General features: G+C 40.5%; 1 protein-coding gene across 5 annotated transcripts in view; it reads left to right on the forward strand.

Annotated features, from left to right (window-relative positions):
* FXR1 (FMR1 autosomal homolog 1) overlaps positions 1-17,841 on the forward strand; it is a 137,716-nt gene extending 119,875 nt beyond the window's left edge. For all 5 annotated transcript variants that reach the window (XM_030215747.1, XM_030215744.1, XM_030215749.1 and 2 more), the window contains 2 exons: positions 11,553-11,644; positions 17,424-17,841. In XM_030215747.1, the coding sequence (XP_030071607.1) occupies positions 11,553-11,644; positions 17,424-17,597 (266 nt within the window). In that variant the 3' untranslated portion in view covers positions 17,598-17,841. The remainder of the gene's footprint in view (positions 1-11,552; positions 11,645-17,423) is intronic.
* Positions 17,842-18,289: the final 448 nt, after the last annotated feature.

An 18,289-nucleotide genomic window follows, 5' to 3' on the forward strand; every position in this document is an offset into this window, starting at 1 on the left:
CTTTTCTTCACATGGAGACTAATCTAGCTCGTCTACTCCTACTGTAGGTTTTCCATAGTCGGATGTATTACAACTCCTCCAAAAATTCCTCTGAGAAAGTGTTTCCCTCCTCTAGAAGTCATCTTATACTACCACTGTGCCTTCTCAGGAACCCGATAACACAGTGATGCTACAACCTCCAGACTAACCATTGTCTGAGAGCGCCTGACTGCATAGGACCTGCAGAATGTATATAGGGCCCGGCTTCCCAGGAAGATTTACTTTGTTTCCCAGAGTTGCCAGGGAGTCTGTCAGAATTAGTTAATCCCTTACCATTTCAGAAGAGCCACCATCCTTAGACCTCACAGAGACCCCACGGGATTTTCTTACAAGATACTCACAGGGAAGATTACTCCTACCCTAAATTTCTTCAAAAACTTACCAAGCCTTTATCCCTTCACACCTTTGCCACTGAGAAGAATAAGTGAGATTTCAACACCACTAGCCTACCAATCCTTCAAGTCTTCCAAGATCTCCAACTTAATATCTTGCAGACACCACTGAGCTCACTTCCAGATGTCTGGATGTCAAATGCACCATGTCATCTGCTCTCATAGTTTCCCTCACCAATCAGTGGTGTCAGAAACTGCCTTTAAAAAAGCGAAGAACACTCAAACTCAGTCCAATATGCCACCTAGAAAAGAACAGAAAACTATCAGTTATAACTCACAAATATACCAGGCATCTATGCTCAATCTGAGGACTGCCACATATTAACTTCAAATAAGGGTGTCACATACCTATCTTCATGCATTGTTGGTGTCCAATTGGATTATGACAATGCATGAAGAAAGTATGTAATACAGCCTCATCAAAATATTCCAAATAGCATGGGGCTGGCAAAGCACACAAACCTTTTTTGCATTATTTGAGAAATCTGAAATGTAAATGACAGATGAGTCAATTAACCCTCCTCCCCCCCCCCCCCCCCCCCCCCCCCCCGGTATTACTCCAAAACTAGCATAGGGCAGTCAAATTAAATAGGTATCATTGCAGACAGGGACAGATGAACAGAAATCCAACAGACCTTAGTTTTTTCCATATTCAAAGCCAAACGGTGGTCTGCGAGATGATTCTGAAGAGAAGACAAATCAGGCTTATCCACTAGAGTGTAACTAACCATATTCTTCAGAGAGGTGTGGCATTCCATTGGTGCAGGCAAATGAGCCCTGAAAATCATCAGCCAGTAGTACTGAACAAACTTATCCAACCTTACTCTCCCAAGCCCTTCCATCAAAACCCCTATATCACATTGCTATCCTTTGCCTCTGAAATAGAATCTCTCACAAGTGTGCACACAGTGGAGCTAGTGCCGCAAACTCAGCAGGGCTTGGGAGTCTACTCTTTCTTCCTCCTTCCAAAGAATTTGGGAGGGCTTCAACTGATATTAGACCTCCAAGAACTCAACATGTTTGTTCGTATCTAGAAATTCAAGTTGATCTTGCTGGCCATCACCCACAACTCAGTGCCAATGATTGACTTGTCTCTCTGGACTTCAAAGATGCTTACGTGCACATACAAATCCACCCTCATCTTTGGTGCTTGTTTCTGAATCGTCGCTACCAATACAAGGTCCCACTACTTTGGTCTCTAGTCTGACCCCCGCCTCCCCTCCCCTGAGTACTCACCAGGTGTCTAGAAGAGGCATCCACCCATCTATACAGAGGAGCCACCTCGTTTTCCCCTTCTAGATGACTAGTTATTATCAGGGCAGACAGCACAAGCCATGTACAACACTCTCCAGGCTACCATCTTTGTTTCAGAAGCTCAGATTTCTTATCAGTGACTCCAAAACAACCCTAGTACATTGGCACCATACTGACACCAAAAAAGCTAAGTTGCAAAAATTGATCAATTAGAGAACGGAGTTGGGCTGTCTTAACCAGTTCCCAGCCCTCAACAGGCAATACCCTGTTCCATTAATTTTAAAATTTCTTCATCCTTTTATGATGGACTTTGCCAAATACCTTCTGAAAAATACACACAGACTTAAAGTTGCTAAAATCTTTGGTAATAATCTTGTTCTATAAGAAGCACATTGGAACATGTATTTTATTGCCCTGTAATGATGGAAACTTAGAAATTTGGCCAGAACCTTGGTGGGCGTTCTTCCTGGACATTCATGCCCTAGGAAATATGACGGTTCAAAATATAATGGTAGAAGTCCAAGATAATAGTTTTTTTTTCAGTCTTGTTCATATAACTAGGTTGCTTGGCAAATGGTGATATAATTTGTGGCAGTATATGATTGACTCTCTTGAAATTCTGTTGTTTGCTGGGCCTCATCCTCCTGCAGATACTTCTTTCTCTTTACTAAGCCTTAGGAAGATTAGAAGGTGTGGTTAACTGTGATGTTTCCAAAGGTATGTTTACCTTTTTTCTTTCTACCTTAGATCTGGAATTGAGGAATGCAAAGGTCTGTCTTGACGCATGGCTGCAATCTCTTGGATGCATTATGAGTGCTGTGTGACAGTGTGCATTCTGATCTTCTATGTAATGTTTTGCACTTTATCTTCAGCCAGTTAAAGAATAGAAACTAAACTGGACAGCATTATACAAGTACACTTAATGTGGGTATGCTAATAAATATATCTCTATAAACTATATCAGAGCGTAGCCGACCTTGCGGTGAGGGGAGGGGGTGTCACATTTTGGTTGCCGCTCCCCCAATTGCTAACTGCAAGCTGCAGCAAATACCTTGGCTGGTGGGGGTCCCGAATCCCCGCCAGCTGAAGCCTTGTCCATCACAGGTCTCCGGCGCTGCATCATTGCCTGCCCCCTGCTGTCTCTTCCCCCTCACGTCCTGCACATTTTTTTTTTTTTTTAGTAAAACTGTGCATGCTCAATTTCGCTAAAAAGGAGAGTGCAGGATGTGAGGGGGACGAGAGAGCAGGGCAGGTAACGCCAGATGTGCCCGTTCACAGACACAAAGATATAGAATTGCTGTTAAAATATAGGATAATGTAGTTTCTAAAATCCAATATAGCATGGTTGCCCTAGAGGTGAGTCTTTTCATATGAATCTGATCAATTTCTTTGATTAGGTGACCAGATAGTTGGCTCTTGGGGAAAGATTGCTTTTTTTTTTCTGCAGATAATAAAATCTGCAGCAGGGTAGATACCCTGGAAGGTGTGGAAAATAGGAAAATGAGTCTAGTGAAGCCTGAGGAATGCTCTAGCCTGCGGCAGCTAACATATAGTGCTAAAAAAATAAATACATTGCGCAATACAGTATAATGGGTGAAGTTATGAACACAAAAAAGCAGGATCTGGGGCTGATTGTGCCTTATGAACCTAAGGTAGTGAAACCGGTAGAAAAGTTGATGGCAGCAGCCAGAAGGATACTTGGGTGCACAGGGAGAAGAATAGCCAGCAGGAGAAAGGAACTGATGGTGCCTCTGTATGAGGCTCTCTGTTTTACTGTTTAGTTTTGTTAGGTACTTACTATACCACCTTTAGTGGGCACTACAATAATTCAGTTTATAGACTAATATCAGAAACTATTGAAAGAGGGCAGGATAGCTGTAGAGACAGAAAAAGCAGCTCCATTAGGGCCAAGAAGGAAGTAAAACTGTGCACTCCTTATCCGCTGGGGCCCATTATTGCCCTTGGCTCAAGCAGAAAAGATAAAAATAAACTATGGAGTCTTAAGGGAGACTTGTGTATTGCTTCAGTATTGCAGCCTGCTCACTTGTTCACCACAGACTGCTCACAGAATAAAATACTACAGATTCTTTTAGATTCGTATTGGGTAAATGAAACTCTTTATTTGCACTTTAATTGGAGTGTGTATAAGTCATTATTGTTACTGCATCACAATGATTAAGAAATACACATACTAATCTAGTACATTACTAAAGGAAAGCTATAGAAAAGTAAAAAGAGAAAGATATTTATATATATATATATATATATACATACATCATCACTGGTCAGGAATTACATCATTCAGGCCCTTGTCTCATCAGCTGGGGGGCCCGTTTGCAGCGAAAAGCCTGAAGGGTCCAGACCAGGAACAAGTCTTTTCTGCACGATGCGTCCACCCACAGAATGAGCCCCAAGGCTCTGCTGCAAAAAGCCCCCTTTTTAAGCTAAAACTTATCCAGAAATGTGCATGGGAATGCCGTCACACTCTCTCCTTCAAGAAAACAAACCACTGGCCAGGTGAATTATTTACCAAACTGCAAGAGTACCCGCCCCCCCTTCTGCACAAGCTGGCTTCAGGGACATTGTTCTTAAGAGGTGCCTTATCTCATACATTGTTCTTGAGTGTGCCTTATCTTATACCAGCCTGTTCTTTGAGATATACCAGGAAAGTCACTTTTGGGTCAAAGACAGGGGATTTTAAAAATGTATTATCGATTAAAGCAAGACTGAAAAGCAATTTTTAATATTTTTCATCACAACTTGCGAGACCAGTTGTGCCTCTGGCTTGTTGTATGATGGCTTCCTTATTCTCATACACTTTGGTTTGACAGTATGAGTCCCTTTATAACTTGTATGCTGGAAGTATGGAAAGGGGAGAAGAAGACCCTACGGTTGGGGATAAGGGATCCCCCTAATCCAGTGGTTCTCAATTTTGTCCTGGAGGACCACTATCCATTTGAATTTTCGATATATCCCTAATGATATTTATTTTTATTGCATTTGTATCCCACATTTTCCCACCTCTTTGCAGGCTCAATGTGGCTTACATTACATCATGAATAGTGGAAATACATTAGAAAATATATATTTAGTATTGCATAAGGATCTTGGGTAACATGGGAATGATAAAGCATGATAGTCGTATAACAAGCAAATATCGTAAGGCAATTCTGGATATATGTGTAGGAGTTCACATTTGTTGATCTTTGTGGTATACCTTGTTAAAGAGATGGGTCTTCAGTAGTTTGCGGAAGTTAGTTAGTTCGTAGATCGTTTTTAAGTTGTGCAGCAGCGCGTTCCAGAATTGTGTGCTCAAGTACGAGAAGGTTGACGCATGCGTTAGTTTGTATTTTAGACCTTTGCAGTTGGGGAAGTGAAGATTAAGGAATGTGCAGGATGATTTTTTAGCGTTCCTGGGTGGTAGATCTATCAGGTCTGACATGTAGGCTAGGGCATCTCCGTGAATGATTTTGTGAACTAGGGTACATATTTTGAATGTGATGCGTTCTTTAAGTGGTAGCCAGTGTAGCTTTTCTCGTAGGGGTTTAGCACTTTCATATTTTGTTTTACTGGATATGAGTCTAGCTGCATTATATTCTGCATGAGAGATTTGTATATAATGGGGATAAGTATGCAGATCTGTCTTGCGCACGTTCATTAAGAATATCCTGTAAACCCGACTGGCTGGAGGTCCCGTGGGACAGGTTTGAGAATTATTCCCCTAAGCTATAATGAGTCCTTTGCCTCAAGTGTAAGATGTGAAACATATAAAAGATGCAGTAGTAGCAGTTTGAGCCGTATGGAATAGCTTATAGACAATATGGGGGGAGCTGGGGAGCATTGGGGAGCTAAAGGCGAAGTTTGAGGTACTTAATAGGAATTTTTATATGCAAATGAGGCAACATATCAAGTTCAGGTTACGTTTATTTGATATGCCACTAAGGAAAAACGTTATCATAGCGGTTTACAACAATAACAATCAATTGTAGGAAAGTCAGAGCAAAACGAACTACAATATAATAATAGGACAGGCAGTTATAAAATTAAGGTGAGGGGAAAGCTAGGAGAAAAGCATGAAGAAAAGGCAAAGCACAATAAAGGTAGAAAAGAGAACTGAAAACAGGAAAAATAAAATAAAAAAAAAAAACAGGCAATGCATGCAGAATCTACTTTCCCATCACAGGAGGCCAAAAAGGGGGTGGGGGGGGGGGGGGGGGGGGGGGGGGGGAACCATATCATAAAGGAGACTCATAAATTTGTCTGAAAAAGTTTTTAAGAGCCGCACTAAATGCTGAAAGAGAACCCAAGTGCCTGAGGTCCAGTGGAAGTGCTTTCCAAAGAACAGGGCCAGATACCAAAAACATGGTTTTATGGAAATGAACCAGAGGTACCCTTTACAACTGTGGTACAGTAAGAATGGATTAGAAGAAGGGGAATAAGGCACTAAGTACTTGGGGGAGGTGGCTGGTCAGAAGGTAAAATTGTAAACTAGATGCAAATAGCTATAGGGAGTCAGTGTTCTTGAGTGAGAAGTGGGGTGGCATGATCACATTTTTGTCGACCAGTGATTAGTTTTACTGCAACAAGTGGAGGCAGTGCATACAAATTTCTCTCATGAATATTCATTGTGGCTATCCTGAAGCCTGACTGGTTGGTATGCTTCCAGGACCAGGTTTGGGAACAAACAACTGCATTAGGGGTATCCTGAAAACTAGACTGGATTACAGCTTTCCAGGATTGCAGTTTGACATCTCTGGGATAGACTCGGCAGTTAATTGTTACTATTTGTGAATACCTGTTATAAACAGCCTAAATCTGTGGATTGAGTGGTTTATAATTTTGTTTTTAATTAAGGAAATACTCCTGTATTAAAAAGGTGGTTAATGCATGGAATAGCCTTCCAGGGGAAGTTCTGGAGACAAGGGCAGTATCTGAATTTAAGAAAGTATGGGACAAGCACAGAGAATCTCTGAGTGAGAGGAGCTTTGTAGTGTGGCTGTATTTGCTTTGTCTGCTGTCATATTTTTTTTGTTTCTAACTTGTCATATTCATACTCTTTTTCTATTTTCTTCATTTGAATCCACTTTCCATTGTTTGAATTATGTCCTTTTTTTTTTTTTGTTAGTAGCCTCTTTCACCACCATTTAATCATTCTGGCAATCACATGGTAGCCTTTTGATCTTTTCTAGCATTTGGAATACAGTTGGTCTGGGCTTCTAAGGTGGTATTTTTAAATTGTTCATGTAACTTTCGTAACACCACTTGTAGTTTTTGTTCTAGTTTACTCGATTATCATAGTCTTCCTTTTTAAAAGTTAAATGCTGCTGCAGTAGTTTTCTTGAATGTCCTCTCTCCAGTGATAATTCTGATTGTGTTATGATCTCTGTGGTCAAGCGGCCCCATCATTGTTACACCTTGCACAAGGTCCTGCTTCACAGTTAGGTCTAGATCTAAAGTAGGTCCCTCTCTCTCATCTCTTCCAGAACTGGCAGTTCCATGAAGCAGTTGTTTATGGCCTCTAGTAACTTTACATCAGTTTCCCGATGAGACATTTACCTGGTCAGTACTGGGGTAATTGAAATCTCCCATTATTATTTTGGCAATTCTATTAGCTTTCCTAATTTCTGCTAACACTGCACTGTCTGTTTTTATCCTGCCCAGGACAATAGGGGGTATACACCTGTTTTTTTCTTCCCCATCACACATGGAATGTCTATCTTAAATATTCTAAATTGAATTATTTCCTGCAATTTTATCCTGCCAGCTCTTACGCCATCCTTAACATCTAGTGCTGCTCTCAGTTTAATCTGCAGTATCATTTTGATATTATTTGTTCACTGATATCAGTACTACCACTGCTTGGTCTGCTTGCACCAGGTCTCTGAGATGCCTGTTACCTTTAGTTAGAAGGTGTGGCATTAAATGCATCCAGATAATTCAGAAAAAATTTGTTTGTATTCACAATCTGCCTAGCAGTTCATAGGAATGATTTGGAATCTCTTATCTGTCAGGGCACCTGTGGTATGTCATCCTTACCACAGTCTATTGGGCTTTCTGCCTTGGCTGTATTCAACATTAATTATCAAACTTAAGCCCATAGTGTAAAAAAAAAAAGTGGGGGGTTTCCTCTGTGTAATAAGGTAAAACAACAAAAATGGATAGACAGGCTGGTTACGGTCGACCTGTCTCTAGTTTGCCTATGTTGGCTAAATTACTATAGTATGCTGTATTAAAATTATAAGGTTTTGTAGAGCAATTTGATTAAGAACTTAGAGTTGCTCTAGTGGGTCAGACCAAGGGTCCATCTAGCTCAGTATCCTGTTTCCAGCAATGGCCAGTTCAGGTCCAAGTACCTGACAGAGTCCCACAAAGTGGAAAGATCCCAAGAATAAGCATAATAAGAATAATGGTTTGTGGACTTTTCCTCCAGAAATTTGTCCATCTTTTTTTTTTTTTGTTCGTTTGTTTTGTATTTTTAAACTCATCTACAATAACTGCCTTACCACTTGCAAGTATAGTTTTAGGGAATGGCATGGGCTTGAGATACTGATGATTTCACTTTTTCTCAATTAGGCTCTGTTCATCAGCTGTTGTATTCAGTGGCTGCTCCAATTGGAATATGTTTACTTTTTAGTTGGCTCTTGTTTCTTTGAGGAAGTGTAAGGCATGGCTGTTTTGTTAAAGACAGTTATGCTGTAGAAGATATTAGTTTTAGGCAGTATTTTGTGTGTTTTACATCTTGTCTGTTATCTTTTATGTCTGTTTTAATATTTTGTATGTTATCTTATTCCCTATCTAGTGGTGAAAATTGGCACTTCCACGTACAATCACCAGCACTTACGTGGAAGCTGCTGAGTGATGCAACACTTTTTTCTATATATGTAGGTTTCTGAAATAGCTGTTCCTGCTATATGTCCTGGCAAGTACACATATATTTGCCAACATGTTTATGCGTATTTTTTAAAGGCCTTACATTCAGCAGAGCCTTTTATTTGGGGGGAAGGGGGAGGAACACTCACAATCAGGGAAATGTGAATGTCCAGATCTATGTAAACTAGGGCATTGCATATCCAAGAAAATCAATACTCTCAAGTCCTGTTATCCCATCGGTAGAAGCAGCTTCTTTTAAGAGTGCTAATACTAAGAGGAATATTATTTGATTTAGACTGAGAGAGCCTTTTATAAAATACATATAGCACTATCAAGAAACCCATGATTGGCGACATAACTCATCAGAAGAAGCTGTTTTGTTAAGGAAAAGATTTAGAAGAACAGTGGCATCACTTGAGGTTTTGGACCTGTAAGTGGCAATTTTGTTTCTTAAGCCACACCAGTTACATTCATGAGTGGCAGATTTTGTAAAACTTCAAATATGAAGGGAACCATTGAAGAAATGAGCTCTGAAACTTGAACTTTTGGTATCCTGGTGTGATTGTAAACTCCTGGGAGGTAAAAGCACTGCTATCCCCTCAAGCACCCTTTCAAACCGCAGGTTCACATGAGCAGTTCAGTCAGGGGTTATGCATGACTCAGTAGAACATTGTGGAAATTTTCAGTGGTATGTATTTACTTCTGCTGTAAAATACACAACAACACAAGCTTCCGAGGACTGCCTAGAACATGCTTAAAACATCTTTCAGCTGTCGCTTCCATTTCCATGTATCAGTAGCATCTTTTCTAAAATTACTGCTTAAAAAAGTATATCAATTTATGCATATAAATTACATCTAATGTTTCTAAAATTAACCCTTGGATAGCACCAGATTTAGGTATTACTGGTGTTTTTTTTGTTGTTTTGTTTTCTGATTCTGTCTTTACTGGTTTGTATTGTTAAAGTATCAGCTTTGGTGAGAAATTTAGGCATTGGGGAGAAAAACTGTTTAAGGATTTTTTGCTGCGTTCCCAACACCTAAATTCCATAGAAATTCATTTGTTCTTGCCTATCAGTTTTGCCTATTCTGCATTTTTTTGTCCTTGGATTTTAAGGGTGCTTCAGTGCTTAGTCTTATACAAGAAGACAGCACATAGAGAATCCACAAAAACTGATGTGATGTAAGTTATGAATGGTTAGAACTATATTATACGCTTAGCTTTGTTTTATCTTTCTTTTTAATCTTTCCTATTTTATTTGGAGTTTTTTTTTTCTTTTATGTTTTATATTTTGTATTGTAAACCGCTCATAAGGTTTTTCCCATGGGTGGTATATCAAATTTTAAGTAAACCTTGAAACTTGATCAGTGACAGCCTGTTTAATGTTGTGCAGTACACTCCTGTGGTTTTTTTCCCGTTTTTTAAAAATCTAAACGTGATATTTGGGAGAATTTGATTGTTAATGGCCATTTCATTGCTTTCTTAAAGCAGTTGTGTGAAGTTTTCCTGGAGCAGGAGTTCCATGCCCCTGTGGGCTGTATAGTATCTCTCAGACCCTTTTCTGTTCCCCTAAAAATCAGTATGGAGAGGTCCACTAGATAAGTGCTTCCCAGCTTTTTCTTCAGTTTTATAAAATAGGCTTTTCCTGTGTGTTTACTAGGAGTTAGGGGACCAGCAGATAATTATGACTATTTGTTGTTGTTGTTGTTGAGACTATTAACTGTGGATTACACTAAATTATTATAGGTGGTGGTTGTGATTTTGGAAATAGTGTACAGTCCTTTTTCTTTAAAAGAAAAATTGAGACAGTTAATTTTTTTTCAGTCATTGTGATGGTGTGGTGTGGACTTTGCTTCTGTTATTACAGCAGTGCAGTTCATTATATGGAGCTACATTGATACACATTTTAAGAATGAACTCGCTGCCTTTCCCTCACACTTCTTCAGCTGCCTATTTGCACATTTTATTGTATCAGTAAATCACTGTAACTCAGATTATATTAGATTACAGAAAGTTTGTAAAAACTGCAAGTATTGAGGTGCTCTATGACAGCGTAGTATTTTTCATGTCCTGCTGGCAAGATACCATTTAGCAGTTTGATCACGCCATAACCACGGCCCTGAAAGTTTCTTTCTGGCAGTTAACACGTTGTTTGATCTTCCTGTTATATGTTTGCAACACCAATAAATAGGAACATTGGCGTGACATACCGTTAGACTCCTGATGCAGGCCGAAAGGCTGAAATACAGCCCATGTTGAGACTAGTGTAAACCTCAATAAAGGATTGTTGTTTGGCACCTTGGATGAAAGAATTTCATTTTGTGTCACTTCTGCCGTATTTGCTTTTCCTGATAGAGATCTGTGGAGGATTGTTCTGTGTTTTTCTATAAAACCTGTATGATATTTTGTATACAAATTTGGTTTGGTACCTTAGATCATATCTTCATTATTGCAGCACATTTTATTTGGGTTTGATGAAGAAAGCAATAAAAAGGTTACAGTGAGTTCAAAGTTTGACTATGGGGGTAGGATAGAGTTACTCCATTGCTCTATGCTTTGCATTGGCTCTCTTTGGAGTATTGGATTAGATTTAAGATGTTTGATCCTTAAGGCAATTCACAGCATTGGACCTAAGTATGTGAGTGAAAAATTGATTATAGCTTCTTCGACATGAAAAATATATATTCCAGTCTGTCATTGAATTTGGTGCCGCCTTCTGCTAAGGCATAAAGAAGGTTAGTGAAGACTCCTGTTTATTTCTGCAGCTGCTTCAACTACACGGAATATACTACCAGCTGAATTTCAAGGAGCATTTTGCCTTTTAGGAAATTGTTAAAAACAGGACTTTGTTATAGGAAAAGGGAAACAATTTTTATTTTAAGTTTTACAAGGGTGGGTATTCTTCATGGTGTGTATGATTTTTATTGTCTGAAAGTTGCAGAATATAAGCTGTGAATTTAATTTAAAGTTTTTTTTTCTCTCTTTTATCTTTAACAGTAACAGTGGCAGATTATATATCTCGAGCTGAATCTCAGAGCCGACAAAGGAACTTACCTAGGGAAACACTGGCCAAAAATAAGAAAGAAATGGTAAGAGTAATAAAGGTCCTATAGGAACACTGGACACTAATGAAAAATATTAGGCAATTCAAAATATTGTATTCTAAACAACAAGGCCCAGCGGAAAGTTCATCCCTAAAAAAGGCAAGATACTTCAAATCAAATAGCATGAATTTGATGTTGTTTCAGTATTTATATAGCTCTATAAACCAGGAAATTTATAAGGCCCCTGCCCAAGAGAATACACAATTTAAAGGGTATCTGAGCCAAGAGGAGATAGTTGCTCCTCCAAGATCACCAGGGACTTATACCAGGAACTTATCACTGACTTTGTCTTTTATGCTCATTCCAAGGCCACTCTTTCACCAGTACTCAGGATTATTTTTTCCCCAAGGAAAGTTCCAGCAGTAGAAGCAAAAGCAGTGTTAATTTATTTTTATTCTCCTGTCAGGTGGAGTGTCAGTGTGCTGTAGAAGCAACCTGTTTCAAACTCAAACTGTATCAGGGTAGGAAGACAGATTGCCACTGCTCTGACTCTGCAGCCTGGTTAAAGAGTGGCTTTGAGGGTTAGTCTCAAATGACTGTTCTCAAGGCTGGTGGGGGCAAACAGTTTAACATGGCACCTGAATGAAGCCATAGAAAGGAAAGTGAGCTATAATGTAAGAAGTAAACAGTTTGGGCGTGCCTGGAATTTGTGTATATACAGTTGGAAGTAAGATAATACCTAAGTTAATGAACCTTTAAAGTTTATTTCTCTATATATTGGTATCCTTTTCCCCTCAGAGGGAAAAAAATTGAAGTCAGTGCATATAGGAACATTTTATATTTCTAAAATAATAAGAATTCCATATAATGCATCATGCTATAGTCAGTGAATAGAACCAAAGTTTGAGTGAATGGTTTGCAGTGAAAAGGATTTTTTTTTTTTTGGACAGGACACAGTTAGTTACCTTGGGCATCCTTTCTCACTAGAATTTTCTAAAGAGATCTGTGGGAATGTGGGGCAGAGCTCCCCTTTGTAAGGCATGTTCTGTTTAAAAAAAATTAGTTTGGGATGTCAAAGAAAGGAGGAGACATAGGGAATGGGAGGAAGAGCACATCAGAGCTAGGCTAGGATATCCACTGGCAGCCTATGAAATAGCTGGTGATGGCATGGGGCAGCGGGCCAGGTACATGGGACTCCATGGGGTTTCTGAACCTGGCTGTTGATTTAACAGGAAGTCGACAGCAGTAGCTGCATGGTAGAGGGGCAGGAATGAGTTTTCCTTTGAGCTATTCTGGGGTTCAGGATGAACTTTGTATGTGTTTAATCCTTGCTGTTAATGGCTTTTTTAGTTGAGTTTGGATAATTGGGGGGAGGGGGGACCAGCTGAAGGACTTGCATGATTCTGGTCTGTACTTTTCATTTTATTTTTAGCGGAGTGCATAAGTCGCGTGGCATGTGATACATTTTAAATTCTCAGGGGGAAATGCTCAAAGGAAACCGAGCTTGCAACATTTCATTTAGACCGTTTTAGCCAGTTTAGCACACACGTTATTGTGTGCCTAATGTACAAAGGCTTTCTGGCACTGTTTTTAACTGATCAGAGTGAACAAAAACGCTATGCAAATCTATAAAAACGAGCTCATTTGTATTAAAATGAGCATTGCATGTGATGCACAGATGTTTCTGAGCAAAGCACAGAAAGAAGCATCTACCTGTAATGTTCAAAATTTTCCAGCAGGTCTGAGCTGTCGTTGCATGAGGGCAACTTCTTGGTGGAGCGGTTTGCTAGCATTTTTTTAAATAGTATCTGCATGCACGTGTGTGGGAAATGTGTCATGAGTGTAAAATATGAGATCTGCATGTATTTATATGTATATGCTCTCCCATCGCTGTCCGTGTATGGTCTGTGGGGAAATGTACCTTGTGTGTATATTATGTGTGTGTGTTCCGCACATTGCAGTGTCGTGGAACAATAAATAAACTCATTTAATCATCATGAATGCATATGACAAAAGTTGATGCACACATGTGACATCTTTCTATGGAGCATGAAAAAATTTATGGCAGGAGACTACCGCAAAGGCTGTTGGTATCATTTTCTCTCGCTATAAGACTTTGCAGCGGCAGTTGTTACTATTCTGTTATTTTTTTTTCTTGGGCATGTGCTGAACATCGATGCTTACTGTGAGACCATTTTGTGCATGTGGTAGGCGCTGTCTCCACCGGGCTGCACGTATACTTTCCGCGATCTCATTTGCATGTGATTTCCTATAGCATTAATTGCTGTTCCATGTTCAGTAAGTTCAGCAGTGACTGTTCACATACACGAATGTTAAATGACTTTTGAACATCTCCACCTGTCAGTTGTTACTGTTCTGAATTTTTAAAATAGTTGAGGAACTTGAAAGTAGAAACGTGTGGCACTATATATTTACTTACCGTATTTTTCGGACTGTAAGACGCACTTTTTTCCCCCAAATTTGGGAGGAAAATGGGGGGTGCGTCTTATAGTCCGAAGGTAGCGATTTCCCTCCCTCCCGCCCTCCCCCCGAGTTCGGGATCGGCCTCCCCCCGGCCCTTTCACCACTTCTCCCTACTCGCGTCACGCGATCTTCCCTGGTGGTCTAGTGACGTCAGGGCAGGAAAGAGCCCCCTCTTTCCTGCCCAGCGCGCTGCTCTCCGTCCTCCTGTATGCAGCCTGACGGTCTCGGCAAGATTCAAAATGGCCGCCGAGACTGGGATAAGATTTACCTTCTCGAAGTAAGGAGAGAGTCAACCTTTTAGCTGGAAGGGAAGTCATATCTTATAAAAACTTTGGATGACACACAAGGTACTTCCAGACCCTGCGGCCTATCATTGATGCCTGAGAGAGCCGTTATTGCTAAAGCTGTAGTAATACGTCAAACTCATCCCAAGAAGTAAAGAGTTACTCATGGGAAAGACTGGTTAACGCAACGGACATCAGGGGCACAGCTACCAGGGTTTGGGACCACCTAAGAACTTTGAGGCATATGAAGAGGTTTACAGCAGTGAAGGAGTGCAGAGGATTTCTGTTACCTGAGTGAGGGGGGTTCCCTGAAGTGATGTTTGACATGCTATTGACCATAATTTTTTTTGTTTGTAACAGTGGGGGTATATGCTATAATATAATAAGGATTAGAGGTGATGTATGTAGTGCACACTTCCTAACATTTGGGCGTGCCATGATCAGCGCACTCACCTCAATTGTTATGATGGGAAAGTAGAGGAGGGGGAAGGGAATGGGTTCTGTGGGGTGGGGGGGGGGGGGGGGATGAGAAGGAATGAAGTTTGTGTTCTTCGTTGTGTTGTAGTTCTCAAATACATTTAGATAAGAAATACTCTGTTGGTATGCTCAAAGATACAACAACTACTCCTTATGAGATTCTACAGTAGATCTGATATGTATGTCCCTAAATGATAGGGGATTAAATACACCAATCAAGTGGCAGTTGCTCTTTAAAGAAGCAACATAATTGAGGGCAGATGTACTGTTTATTCAGGAAGCCCACCTTTCAATAAAACATGAATGCTTTCTTTCACACACAAAATACTCAGAAGTGCTTATAGCTTCCAACCTCGTCCATAATAAAATACCCACCCCTTTTGTCTTATAAAGTAGAGCCCACTCTTGGCAGGACCAGAAGACTATCCTTGATTAGGAGGACCGGTTTGCCCTATTGGTAGTGGGCTTATGAAGATTTTTTTTTGAACCGCTATGCACCCAATCAAGAGTAAGGGGACTTTTTTGATCATTTGTCTATTGACTAAACATATGGAGGGCACCATACTAATAGGGCGAGATTTTAATCTCACTAGTAATACCATTTTGATAACACTGCTACAAAGATATGTTATGTAAAAATTAATAGGCTTAAACTGCAACATTTTATAATGCAATGGGGCCTTTGGGACCTATGGAGAGACAACCATTTGGGTGAGTGGGACTATACTTACTATTCGGTTATATATAATATCTACTGAAGAATTTATATATGGTTGGGAGATTCTATAGCTCGCAAATAAACTCAGGCAGTGGATATACATCCCAAAACATGGTCAGAACATGCTCCTGTCATGTTGACTGTTGCTGTGGAAAGACAGAGGGCTGACCACAGGAGCAGAGGACATCTCCATGTACGAGCCTTTCCTTCCCTTCTTTTGTCGAGGACTTGGTGGTTGCCATTCCGATTCCTTTGGAGGTGGATCATTAACTCAGGGTTCAGCTCTTTGAAGGTCCTTGACTACAAGTCTCCTTCTAGAGGGGCTGTCACATTCCTGCTCCGCCGCTCTTACCTGATGATCTTGTGCGGAATTGGGAGTCCCCTCTGTCAGCTCCGCTCCTCCCCATGGGGTTCACCTCCATGCACTGAATTCGGAACTCCTCTGACTTTCATAGGTCCCAGTTGCCCCATCACTCTATGGTGGTTGAATCCATTATCAAGAGAGCCAGGAGTTCTAGGAACTATGCTTTGGTGTCCCCAGGCAGGGATGCTAGACCCCAGGATTCATTTGGGCGCCAAATGTGCCACCACGAGTGTGTTCTTATAGGACCTGGTATGTGTTACACTCTATCTCCCAGCAGAACGTGTCGAGTCGCTTTGCCGGTTGGTCGAGCTGCAGAGGGTGTGGCACATGTTAGTAATGGGCTCTTACAACACTTTCACTGTCTCTTCCAGAATCTATGCCCACAGTGTGACTGAGTGTCTGACTTGTAGTTTCAATGGAGACTGGTCAATGCCATGTGCAAACACTTTTTGTAGAGCAGATGGAAGGGGTTACTGTCCTCATCAAAAATACAGAGATGCCATTGACACCCTGTCCTCCTGGATGCCTTCTGCAACTACCTCCTGTAAGAGGTTTTTTTTGGCAGGTCATGGAGGGGTCCCTGCTATGCGCAGAGATGTGGGTATGCCACCGTCGCTAGCCTCAGTGGACTGAACCCCAGCACATTTGTTCTCACCTTTCCCACTGGCTTCAGGGGAGCATAGCTGTAGTGCCAGTAACTGTCCTGGTTGACCTACTGGTCGGGGGGGAAGCTGCAGTTTTCAGGTCAGGCCAAAGGCCAGTGATTTGCCTGCTGACAGCAACTCACATCTGCTCTCAGCTCAAGCGGCTCCTTGTGGAGGCGCACACTGCCATTCTGAAGACCCATGTGGTCGAATCCATACAACCAGGAGAAGAGGTATCGGATTCTATTCCAGGTCCTTCCCTTTGCCAGTGAAAGCCAGGGGGATGCATTCTGTCCTAGACCTAAGGGCCCTACACTTCTGCAGCAAACTGACCTAAAGCTGAGAGAGCATATATTCAGCAACCACTATGGTATAGCCATGCAGCTAATATGAGTGCACAGATGTCAATGCTCAATTCACCGTGTATTAACCTGTAACGGGGCTGCAGCAGTCCAGTCATCAGTCATTGGACTTGTTTGCAGAATTTCAAAGTCATTTTTATGACAGGTCAAAGTAGAGAAAAAGACCACACAGTCTAGCTGTTCACATGCTTTCTCCTATCTTATTTTTTAGGTTTCAATGTATACAGATGGTGTGTGTATGTATACTTTTTTCAATGTACAAGCTAGCAGTTACAAGGGATAATTTGCAGTCTTTACTCGTGCCTATTCTTCCTTTAGGCACCTGGCTTACTTTGACTTTGCTGCAACCTCTCTATTTGGGATGCCCTTACTTCCCTGTATTGATAGTATTCTTTTTTTTGTGGTGGTGGCATATTTTCTAAAAATGTATTTGAACTGTAGAAGAACAAAGGATTTTCAATAACTAACAAACTTTTTTTTCTATTGTGAAGGCAAAAGATGTCATTGAAGAACATGGCCCTTCAGAAAAGGCCAGTAATGGCCCCATCAGTGGTTCTGGTGATGAAGCATCCAAACCCCAGTCCAGTCCTCAAGAACGAAGTGTGGCAACTACCTTTAAAGATGATGGAAACAACCAAGAAGCCATAATAAATGGTGTTTCATAAACTGATGTTCCTAGTTTACAGTTCTTTTACATTACATTTTACAATAGTGCTTGTCCAAGCTTGCCAAAGATAGAGTGAGGATCGCCAGTCTTTACACCGCACTTTCAGTTCCTCCATTTCGGGAAACAAACAGGAGGGATCCTGAAGAAATCATATGTTAAACATAAGTTGACACCTACTGTGTTTTAAATACATCATCAGATGTGCCTTGAGATAGTATATGTAATTAAAAAAAAAAAAAAAAGAAACTGCTGGCTATAGGAATTGCTATTTTGTTTTCAAAATACGGCAAATGAGGGGAGTCCCTACATAATATTCTTTATTGAAAGCATTAGCTGCTTTTTGTTACATTTTTAATAATATGCAACCACTTCTTCACATGAGGGAAGAAAACCAGAAAGAAATGCAGTCTAAATATTTTGCACTGAATTGTAGTTTCTCCATTTAGTTTGGTCTGGAAACTGGTCTGTTTTAATACATGTCTTTTTAAATGCTGTGTGTAGATGAAAAGCTGCAGACCACTGGAATACATTTGTTAAATTCTCATCTGCAGGGATATTGGAAGATTTTGGCAGTGACTGTTCTATATTGGGGCTTTGTTTGGTTTATTTATTAAACTGTACAGTATTTAAAAATCAAACATAGCTTTAGTTAAAACACTAAGCAGAACTTAAGTCATGTCCATCAAGACA

This window comes from Microcaecilia unicolor, chromosome 10 (assembly GCF_901765095.1).
Source record: "Microcaecilia unicolor chromosome 10, aMicUni1.1, whole genome shotgun sequence".
In the NCBI taxonomy this organism is placed as follows: Eukaryota; Metazoa; Chordata; class Amphibia; order Gymnophiona; family Siphonopidae; genus Microcaecilia; species Microcaecilia unicolor.